The sequence below is a fragment of the Hipposideros armiger genome, unplaced genomic scaffold (genome assembly GCF_001890085.2).
Source record: "Hipposideros armiger isolate ML-2016 unplaced genomic scaffold, ASM189008v1 scaffold_185, whole genome shotgun sequence".
NCBI classification, from domain to species: Eukaryota; Metazoa; Chordata; class Mammalia; order Chiroptera; family Hipposideridae; genus Hipposideros; species Hipposideros armiger.
Genome location: NW_017731535.1, coordinates 1,695,528 through 1,706,827, shown reverse-complemented (window position 1 = coordinate 1,706,827; position 11,300 = coordinate 1,695,528). Strand labels below are relative to the sequence as shown.

The 11,300-nt window shown below is 53.6% G+C and overlaps 1 protein-coding gene across 1 annotated transcript in view; it reads left to right on the top strand.

Annotated features, from left to right (window-relative positions):
- Window positions 1–7,244: 7,244 nt before the first annotated feature.
- Window positions 7,245–11,300, top strand: part of CSMD1 (CUB and Sushi multiple domains 1) — a 1,699,370-nt gene continuing 1,695,314 nt past the window's right edge. The window contains exon 1 of the mRNA XM_019652695.1: window positions 7,245–7,866. Coding sequence (XP_019508240.1) covers window positions 7,782–7,866 — 85 coding nt within the window. The 5' untranslated portion in view covers window positions 7,245–7,781. The remainder of the gene's footprint in view (window positions 7,867–11,300) is intronic.

The window sequence follows — 11,300 nt, the reverse complement described above, 5'->3', positions numbered from 1 at the left end:
CTGAGTGCATTGTTGGTAAGACTAGGGGCTCTGCTGAGATGGGCTGATGTGGCATGCTGGGAGGGGTGGTGGCAGCTGTGTCATGAACAGGCTCTCTTGTTCCCATGCCATTCATCATACCTCATACTGCACTTTGACACCTTCCCCCTGACACAACACAGTCTGGGTGACCCTCCCTGTAATCAGATCTTCCATATTTGGTGACTACAGACTCATGTTCCTATTAGCAAACCTGGGTCCACGACCCCATCCTGACTTTCTGTCCTGTTTCTGACAGTTGCTTATTTGACCCAGGACCTGTTTATTAACCTTTCAGAACCTAGGTTTCTGCATAAGGAGGCATTTGACACATAGTAGGTGTGCTGCCAGGGTGCCTTCTCTCTTCTAACTGTAGAGAATGCAGCCTGCCTCCCACCTCTGTGTGCCGTGGCACTGATTCGGAATCCTGCACGTTTTAGGAGCTCAGCATAAGTGATGGGACTGCTTTTGCTGCTGGAGATGTCAGGAGTCACCCACTGTTTTGGATCTGACAGCAGCACAGCTCCACAGTGAAAGGGGTAACCCCAGAATTGACTTATTACAGTCATTCCAAGGACTGTAACGATTAATTTTTAAAGAAGCTTTTCCAATTGGAAACATTCTGTATATGCAGTGTCAGGAAATATTCTAGAGGATCTTATTTCAATCAATAAGAAAGAAAGGACAATCCTTCAGGGGAAAAGAAATATCAAAATATGTTTAAATTCAGCAGCAAAGCTAAACAGAATAGGGAGAAAGGGAGCTAACCTTGCATTTTTATTTTCAACTTCCGATTTCGTATCTTCTGTAGATGGTCTCAATTACCCCTCACAGCAATCGTATGAGTTAAGAATAGACAGTCTTTTAGGGGCCGGCCATTTGGTGCCCACGGGGAACTGCATGAGGCCACACAGCGTGGGAATGGGGGAATTAGGACATTCCCTCAGGTTAGTGAGAAGCTGCATTTTCTCCACACTGGGAATTTCTCAGCATATAGAGTGTTGACCAGAGCAGGCTGACAGATGGCAGCAACAGGGCTTGCGAGGTAACCTACCAAGGCGGTCTTATCAGCCCTTGACCTTGAGATGACCTCTTGGGCATGTTTTTTTCTCAATGAAAGGCCGAGTTAGATTACAGGAGCTGACCATCACAACTCCAAACTCCTACCAGCATCTTCTACTCATAAGGTGTCCTCGATCACTGAAAAGCCTCCGAGACTCAAAGGAAGAGACTCCATTAGTGACATTTCAGACATGCTGATATTCAGAGATGCTTAGGGACCTGACATATATGACATGTAGGTAATCGCATAAGTTGCCTACCTTTAAGGTCAGTCAAGAGAGAAATGGCCGAGAAAGGGAGGGAAGGAACTCAGTGATGGGTGAAGACAGGAGCTGGGAAGGTGCTGAGCAGTGCGTGTGTCCTCCATGAGAAGCCCTTCCCAAAGGCTTCTCGTCCCCCCTCAGTCCCAGGTGCCTCACGCACACCACACTGAGCGTCCCTGGTGAGTCCCGCGGTTCCATGGAGTCTTTGAAGGAGAAGAGAGGAAGGAGACCAAGCGCATGTCATCTCTGTCCTGGGCCCCTTCAGTGCTCGTCCTCGGACCCTCTCCCATCCATGAAATCTGGCAGAATGAGGAGCGGGTGGCTCGTAGATACAATGTCTGCTGAGACACACAGCCGCAGTGAGGGAATGAAAAGCCACCACTGTCAAAATGCCTGTTTCCAAGTGCAGTTATGGCTGTTGTCCATGTCCTTGAAAACTGAGATGAGGCAAACATTCTAGTTACGCGTTTTCATCTTGTGAGGAAATGATCAGGCAAGGCACCACTGGTCAGAAGGAATTGACACAATGCAGCGGTGACGCCGCTGTCTCCTCTTGATATCTGAATCCAAGACACTCATGGGCAGAATAATCATTTTCAGTTTAGTCACCTCTGCGCAGTTCACTGACATTTTATGAAGAAAATAACAAAATCCAGAGCAGTGCCACTTTACAGATGAAAACCAATGCAATGATTTTTATGCAAAAGTTGCTTCAGAGGTGTGTGTGTTTGTGTGTGTGTGTGTGTGTGTTGTAACTGTTTCTTTGTATCCCACTCTGGTAAATACACATTTTTTTTATGTTATAACCCCAAGGTACCTTTCCCATATAGAACTCACTGAACCTAAGCTGAGACATGTACACACATGCCATTTTATAGTAAACTGAAGAACAGGAAAATACTAAAAATGAGGACTACAAGAAAGAAAAGTCATGGAACTTTAGGGGTAGCATAAGCATGAGCCCCAAATCTGTTTTATAGATAAGAAAACTGGGTCTCAGAAGTGAAATGGTTTTTCCCAAAGCATCAAGCTGAGCAACTACGTCAAACTTTGTCCCATTGGAAAATGGTTATCAGTGGAAAACTCAGGAAAAGTCACCCATGTCATGATGTTGCTGTCACTACATGTGGATTTCTATTGTCACGATGATAGTTGGTGCAGGAGGAACGACCGAGCCTGTCCCCACTGATCCAGTGACCTCAGTATTGGCGCGTGCTGATAGCTGCTAAAAGCATCTGTGCCCGGAGTTTGCTTTAGTGTAAGGGGCGCATTATTCGTGGACTTTGAGCACGTCACGTCACCTAGTTCCAGTCTGAGCTTTGCAAGCTCGCTAGTGTTCTCCAGGCGTTGGGGAAGAGCCAGGTGTCAGGCAGCCCCTCAAGCTGATGGTGAAAGTCATGGTCAGGAAGACCTGGGGTTCCCCACATGGATCCCGGCCGGGTTCACCCGGAGACAGTGTGCGAGACACTGACCCAGGGTGTTGCTTTTTCTTACCCTGATCCAGTTTGCTACTCAAATTATAGACCAGAACAGATGGGAAAGCCTTTCTCCATCTGGGTCATTCATTTTCTTCTCTCCTCCTTCGGAATTGACGATAGAAAAGGAAAATGATATTTTGAAGAATTTACTATATATCAGCCATTATGCTTACATTGTCGATTTTTCCCACAGGTCTATGAGGTAAATGTCATTTTCCACATGTCAGGTGCGCAAACTTATGCTAAGATTAGATTTTTTTAAGGTCCTTTGTTTAGAAAGTGTCAGATATAGGGTTTCAAGTGCTTACATTGACCTCAGAGACAAGCCGGCCCCACGCAGCGGTTTTCAAACAATGTTCTGGGATGCACCTGCGTGGCCCAGAGCTTGTTAGGAATGTGAGTTCTCGGGCACCATCAGCCATGTTGACTCAGGGACTCTGGGTTGGGGTCTGCAGCCTGCACTTCCTCAGGCCTTCATATCACTCAGATGCTCACGGACGCCTGCAGCCTGTGCCCGCTCATTTACCACCCATGCACAACCGGAGAGAAGTCGCAGCGTTCCCCTCCGGGCCGGGGGGCGTGTGCGACATGGCTTTCCTGCTGCTCCAAGTCAAGTTGACACATCCTGCTGTCCTTGCTCTTTACGCCACTCCTGCCTTCTGTTTCTAAGTCGTTAACAAAAGGAGATGTTCTCTCCATGCACACATAAGTATACACAGTTAAAGGCGCTGCTTTATTAGAGAAACACGGACGAGTGTTCAGCTGATTATAAAGCCAGTCAGTGGGGAACATTTTCGAGCTCTGCGTTTACATAAATAAGTAGTCACAAATAGTCGCAGGATCCTTTGTGTCTGGAAGGCCTGGCAAATGGTCTGTCCTGGAGAAGGTGTACCTGGAAAGAATGTTAATCCTGCAGCCATGGCGCGCAGTGCTCTATCCATGTCGGACTCTCTCTTCTTGGTGAAGCACCCCTGGAGGTCAGTGTGGCGGGGAACCCTGGAGGCCAGGCCTGTGAGCTCCTCGTGGGGCGGGAAAGGGCTTTAAATGCAGATGCAAGAAAAGCCTGAGTGGGGCCCCGTCTGACCTCCCCCAGGCCTCTTGACTGCTTAAAGCCCCCATTCCTCATCTTGGGAGGGGGGATGGTCATGACAGCAACATGAGATAACTGAGGTTATTGTAAACAGTAAGTGATGATTCTGTGCTCATCCTGACTTCTACTTTGATTCCTTACCCTCCCTCATGCTTCCTGTTCTTCCAAGATGGGCATTGTATTTGGGGGGACGCAAAGCATGTGGCCGTAATACCAACCCCTCTATTAAAAAAAGAATTTCCCCAACTCTCTGGACGCCATCAACTTCTAAGTGTATGACATTAAACAAGCCAAACAATGTCCACTTAGCAGTCACGGCACATACTACATTCCCTAAGATGTTCACATATGCACAGTGTTTCTAGGTTATTAGCATCCTCTGCTGTGCAAAGTTTTTCATTTCCAATTTCATCTCAAGTATGCTGTTCATATTTTCTGGCCCCTCCACAGACAATTTCACGTGACATAAAACCACTCTGTTCTTTAGATACAATACTTTCCAATGTCCATGTTGCCATCTCTCCGCTTATGTTAGCTGTTAGAGGACGTCCTGGTCCTTACGTGCTTTCAGGGATGTGCGTACTGCCCGGTATGTCAGTCTTTCTCTCCCTGTTCATCCCACCTGCTCACCTCGCCTTCCTGAGCGCCAGTGATGTTCCAAATGCAGCTGAGCCAAGCTCCGCGGTTGCAGGCAGCCTATGCCCAGGATGGGAAGTAGAGCAATAAAACCCAGTGTGGGGGCTCATTGCCACAGGCAGCTTGGGCCGGTGCCCACAGGAGGTCACGGAGCTGCTCGTGGGAGCTGCCCACAGCACCGCACCTACTGGCATCCCGGTTGGCTAGTAGATCTCTAATTAGCTGGCATTAGAATTGCGATAGAAATCAAGGCTTTCACATTCATTTAAACATCCCAGGTGGAGGGCGGTGGGGAGCCTCTGGGAACCTGACCATATGATTTATGTACAGCCTGGCTACACAGAGGGTCCACAGGTGTGCGGGAGGGGCCTTCAGAAGGCAGCAGGGAACCTCAGGCTGCATGAGAGGAAGACCAAGGGACGCCAGATTTCTCTGCAAACGCCCAACAGGAAAACTTGGACACTAGATGGCAGCAGTGACACATCCTTTCCTTCTAAATTAACACAGGCCCTGAGATCTTGGGGGAAAAATATCGCAATATTAACACCTAAATACAACCATATTCCAAAAGCAGCCTATCTCACCTGACAGCCACCTCTCACCCTGTGCAGACGCCCAATGAAGAAACAGCGTGACATACATCATGGTAACTCTGATAGGAGATCCGGACTGAGAAAATGCCCCATATAAATAATCGCAAAAACGGGTAATTGCTGGTTATTAGGGGTCATTTTTCACTCACAGATGGGAATCAGATGGAGTTTATTTTGCACAGCAGGGAAAGGAGGTGGCATTGAAGACTTTAACCCAAGGAAGGTGTAGTTCAGCCTGTGGCCTGGAGGCTGCCACGACCATGAGTAAAGGTGTTCAGGATCGCAGGTGACATTCAGCGATGCTGACTGGGGTCCTAATAGAGTAAAACTCATCTGTGAGTCCTAGCCCGGGATGGTTAGGTTTTGGAAACGCTTTTTAATGGCAGAAATCCTTCTTGGTGACACGAGTCATTAGGAAGAGCAGTGCAAAGACAAGACACCGTTTCTCAAGGAGAAGCCAGCTCCTAAAAGGGATCAATTTTTTTTTTCTGATGAGGAGCTTGAAATGAACTATTGGAGCACTTAATGGGTCTTAAAAGGCATTTTTGTTCACTTGCTGAGTTACAGGTACCATCTGGGGTCTTATTTAAAATCACAGAGGGGGTGCCCGGCTTTCCACATGCCTGCTTCAGCCTACTGAGTAGAATCCGTGGACCCCGCGGGGAACGCCCCCACGATCCAGCCATTCTGTCTTCTTCTTCTTCCTCCAGAGATAACCGAGGCAAAATAGCACTCTGCATGTGGAAAAGCCAGGTCTTATCTACGACTGCAACCTTCAGAGAAGCAGATTGGGCCTCTCGTATTTACAAGCTCCTGTCTCGAGAGAGAGATAAGTCTGATGGTGCTCCAGTTGGCCCTGCTGGGCTGTAAGGAGGCTACGGAAATGAGGCTGTGCTGCTTACATTTCAAGACTGTCGCCCTTCTTTTTCTGGATTCGTCACCATATTCTTGTGTAGCCTAGAGACCACTGGGGCAAAGGGAGTCTCAGAAAAATAAGACAAGGGAATAAAACATTGTGACATTGTCAACCTATTTAATGGTGAAGACTGAGACAAAAGGCAGGTGGAGTGCAGCGCCTTGACCGTTGCCCGAAACGGGGCCTCTGTTCCCCCCAAATCACCCAATGGCGTGGCTGACACAGTGTTTCTGGACGTCAGGTGCACACCTTCCTTGCTTAATTCTGGGTTTATCATGTCTCCTCCTCCATCCTCTAATGGAGTTACCTAAATCCATTTGGTCGAGAGTGAGGAATCCTCTGTGAAAACCGCACTCACTTATGGTTCCTGTTTTTCTAGGAATTTACCAGCTTCCGGGTCAAGTGCCTTGCCTTCCCTTGCTCCTCAGAGAGAGCAGGGGTATCTCCTCTATTTGGGGAGCTGGGGGAAGTCTGGTTTATTCTACCAACTGCTGTGGTCCTGGAGCTCCGCTCAGTCTGTGCTGGCTTCACCCTGCACAGAGAGCCCTGTGTCTTTCCAAGTCCCTCCCTCACCCGTTGACTTTTATAGAGTCGCAGGTAACAAGTGTACCAACATGTCATCTCTCATGACCAGACCACACTATCCATTCTAGATGCTCTTCCTAATTTTGAATTCAATCTGAACGTGTCTGTGCTTGGATAACCCCACCACAGCCTAAGTCAGGAACTAGGAAAATCATTGTAACGCCTTGCAAATAGTCATCGTGCCAGACATGATGTCTAATAGTAATAATAATAATTAATAATAATAATAATAATAATAATAATAATAATAATAATGTGTTCTGTTGCTTCCTTGGAGTTACAGCTTGTGTGGGCTCCCCTTCCAGCTGCATTTCTTGTTCCAAGTTAGGCAGGGGGCTTCTCTCAGGTCAGCCTCTAAGCAGAGATCAGGAGATGGAGGCCAGCCCTGCCAGGCAGAGCCCTCTAGTTGGCTGGAGTTGCCCCAGTGCCTTGGCCCCACCCGGGGTGTGGCGTGGAGTCCCCACCCGAGCGCCCAACAAGTCTCCTTTCTCCAGCCTGCTCGCTGCTGGGGGGGGAGCGGAGGGGGCGAGCGGAGCGCAGCGCAGCGCGGGGGCCGGCGGCCGAGGCTGGCCGGGGTGGGTGCGCCGAGCCGGCTCCCTTCCCCTCTCCGTGGGTAGGGATGGTTGAGTCCAGCCGCGGCGGCAGAGGCTCCTCGGGAGCCCGCAGCCCGTCTCCCGAGCTCCCCGCCTTGCCGCTCTAGACCGGCTCTCCTCCCCCCGCGCCCTCCCCGCCGCCCGCGCTCCCACTCGCTGGCGCTCTCTCCAGCTGCCTCCACTCCGGGCTCCGGGCTCTCCGGGCTGCGCGCTCCTCCGCCCGCCTCGCCCCTCCCGCAGCCCCGCGGCTCGGAGCCTCCCTGCCCGGCTCGGCCGGCGGCCCGGCAGCCCGGCGGCCCCGCGTCGGCGCTCGCAGCAGCGCAGCCCTGCAGTGGCTCGGGACCCGGACCGATGCTATGAGAGGCGAGCGAGCCGGGCGCGCAGACCCGCAGCAGGCGTCGGACGCGCGGCCGCTCTGGGGACCGGGCTTTCTCTCCAGCTCGCCTCGCCCTCTGCTGATTACTCGGCTCTGTCCGTAGCCCGGCGGCGCCTCGGAGGAGACGGGAGAGCCATCGCGGTCGTGTGCGCGTGTGGAATATCTGCAGACATGACTGCGCGGAGCGAGCCCGAGCCGCGGCTCCGGCCCCTGGCGCTGCTGGCGGTCTGCGCGGGGCTCCTCGCCGCAGCGAAGGGTAAGGAGGCTGTGGCGACGGGGGGATGCGCGAACCCTCCGAGGCCCGCGGGCGGACGCGGGGGTCTGTTCGGAGGAGGGCGGCTGCGGGCGGCGGTCCATCGCGGACGCTTGGGGACGGCAGCGCCCGGGAGCCGGGCGTCCGTGGCACCCCTGCTGACCCTCGCCCCCGCCCCCCCCCCGCCTCTCCGTCCCCTCACTTGGGCGGACACGAAATGCCTCTTTTCTCTGTGGTGTGGGTTGTTAGGAAGAACAGAGCCAAACCCGAGTGGGGCTGAACCAGCGCGGCGGTGGCAGCAGCAGTGCCTCCATGGAGACGTGGGCACGGCGGGTCGGGGTGGCTGGGGGTGGTGCCCGGGACCTGCTCCTGGACCCGGAGCAGCTGGGAAAGTGGCCCGGGCGAAGTTCGGACTCCCTAGGGATTTGGGGTACCAAGCGGCAAATGTGCCTGCCGGCGCCCCCTCCATCCTCCTCACGGAGTGATGGGGAGCTGCCTGGGTGAGGTCGCCCCCGCCTTCGCCTCCCCGCGCTTGGCTCTTTGCAAGTTGGAAGGGGCTGGCGAGGTGCGTGCAGGGAGCAGGGAGACCTGGCGGGGATTCCGCCGCAGGTGTATTCGCTGTGGTCGCAGGGCTGTGCCCGTTTGCTAACGCCGGTCAGGGCCAGCGGCCTCCCTGGGTCACCGCGCTCTGTGAACTTGGTTTTCTCCTTGAAATGAGTTCGGGAATGGTTTCCTCTAAGTCGCCTACAGGCTGCAGCCTCGGGGCTGGCAGGAACTGCTGCACTTGTCTATTCTCTGGGAAAGCAAACAAGCTCCCTCTTGATTCTGAGAGAGAGAGAGAGAGAGGGAGGGAGAGGGAGAGAGAGAGAGAGAGAGAGAGAGAGAGAGAGAGAGAGAGAGAACATTGATCACATTTCATGTTGGGGAGTGCCTGCCCCATTCCCTCATGGTGGCCTTCTGGGATGCCCCCCCTATCAGTCTGCACCCGGCGTCTTACTCCTGGGACTATCTATATCCACATAGATTTTTTTTCTGTGTTCCTTTTTAACGGATGGAATCAAATCTTGCAGGGGTTTTTTTGTTTTGTTTTGTTTTTTCTCCTTTCTTTTAATTATCTTTGCTCTTTCCCCACGTAAAATTCCCCTTTCCTCTGGAGATTCTTCCATCTTCTTGTTCACCCATTTTCTATTCCTTCAGTGTTCCAGATTCAAGGGTGATTGACAAGGCGAAGGAGGGCTCTTTCTGGCTCCATTAGGAAACTCCAGTGGGCCCGGCCTGGGGAGAGCTGGAGAGAACGCAGCGTAGGGCTCCCCTCTGGGTTGCTCTGCTCCACTGTGCGCCCAGGGCTGGTTGAGAGCTGACCCCTAGGAACAAGTCCCTCCATGGGAGCTCTCACCCTCACAAAGGGGTGTCTGTGGAAATGCGCCCCATGATGCCAGAGAGCGCAAAGGGCTCCTGTTAATCTCAGGGGCCCTTGGTCCCTGGGGATTGGAAAGCTACCCGCCTACATCCGCCCTCCTGCCACACTCCTGCTGGGTCCACACACCTTGGGCACCTTGTGGAGCCAGCTTGGAGGCACCGCCAAGGCAGGCGGGCAGCGGCCTCAGGGCTCAATGCACTGAGAACGCAGAGGCCAGAAGCTAGAACACTGGGGCAAGGAGGGCTGCTCCTGGGATGTGTCTGCCCCTCTGTGGTGGGTCCTCCGGGCAGGGGCCTGAGGACAGGACCAGGCGATGCCCAGCCAGGCCCCTGTGCGGAGAGGAAACACCTGCTAAGCAACTCCGCCAACTTCCCACCCCTTCCCCTGCGCTCAGAGGCCATCTGGGCCCCCCGCTCCGTCCAGCCTCCTAGCTCAGTCTCGGTTCCCCGCGGTTCCGTGCGCTCCCAGCACCCTTCCCCCCGCTATTAGCAGGGGTGGCTGCGTGCAGATGCCAGCCGCCCTGCCTGGGCTGCTTAAGAATCCGCACACGTGTGTGGCTGGCAGATTCCGCCCCCACGCGGGTGGGCCAAGGCGCTGTGCTGGGGCCGGAGCAAGAGAGGGGAGGGGCAGGTCAGGGGCTGGGACAGCTCTCACAGAGCCTGCGCCAACAGGGCAAGGGCTACGAAGTCCCTGGCGCCCCTCGAGCCTGGAGGGGCCACCGCAGGGGCCAGAGCGCCCCCTGAGCCCTGGGAATCCCAGGCCCGGGCTGTGGAAGCCAAGAATTGTATCTTTGGGTTGCTTGGAGCTCATAGCGAGAGAGTAGGGTGTGTGCATGTGACTGAGTGCGCGCACGCGTGTGTGTGTGTGTGTGTGTGTGTGTGTGTGTGTGTGTGTGCGTGTGTGTGAGTGCGTGCACGCGCGTGTGTGTGTGTGTGTGTGTGTGTGTGTGTGTACGCGCGTGAGCGTGTCGGTGAGCGCGCTTGTGTGCGCCTGGAGCGCGGCTGAGATCACTGCGCTATCCCCTGGCCGAGACTGCGGTGGGTTGCACGGCTCCTTCGTCATCCAAAGGGTCCGTGTCTCCTTCGCACTCGCAGGGGCAAGTGCCAGTGTAAGTGCCCACCTGGGAGCAGGATGCAGGAGGCTGGTGGCGCCGGCGCAGGAGTCTTGCCGTGTGCATCCTGGCAACCGGGGTGGGGTGGTACTCCCCCTTGTGGAGCAAAGCCCTGGTGGCCAAGGTCGGGCCACTGCCGGGGTGTGGGCAGGGCCCCCAGGGCTTTCCTGAGGCACAGCGCTCGGGGGCGCTGCCCTGCCTGTGCCCAGGTGGCGGCTTCCGCTGTGGCAAAGACAGGTGGAGAGTTGGAGTGCCTGGGGCATCCTTCCTGACCTGTTTGTGGAGTCTTGAGAGGCTGGAGGCGCCGCAGTTGCTGTCTCTATAACCCGGTCCACCCTGGTACCCCACTGTCGGCTTTAGTTGATTGTGCTTTAATCTTCAGTAAAATGTTGGGGTACATGGAATTCGCTTTGGATGTTTTTATTTCCTTTTGATTATTAACGTTATTGTAAAGGTTGAGTCCAAAGTTTGCATACCTCCTTGAAAGCACCGTGTCTGCAGGGAGCACAGGAGAGGGGAGGAGGCTTTCAGCGTTTCCATCTAGTTAACAGATGGGAGATTGCTTTCCGTGAGCGCTCGGATCTGCGCCCTTTCTCTGGGGCTGATCTACTGCCTGTTTGGCAAACAAACTTTGCTTCTCAATCATTTCATGCTTTTGTGCAGCGACAAGAATGCAGTTATTTGGAGAAAGTGTCAACACAAAATATTTCCCAAAATGTCTCAGCAAGGGACGCCTGGGACAGAAAGAGTTTTCTCAAAATTCGTAATTCTAACATTCCCTACCCACTAGGCAAAGAGATGTAACCGTGCATTGCTAAATTTCCACAGAAACCATGTAACTCAAAAGAGGGAGGGAGGGAGGGAGGGAGGGAGGGAGGGAAGGAGGGAGAGAGAGAGAGAGAGAGA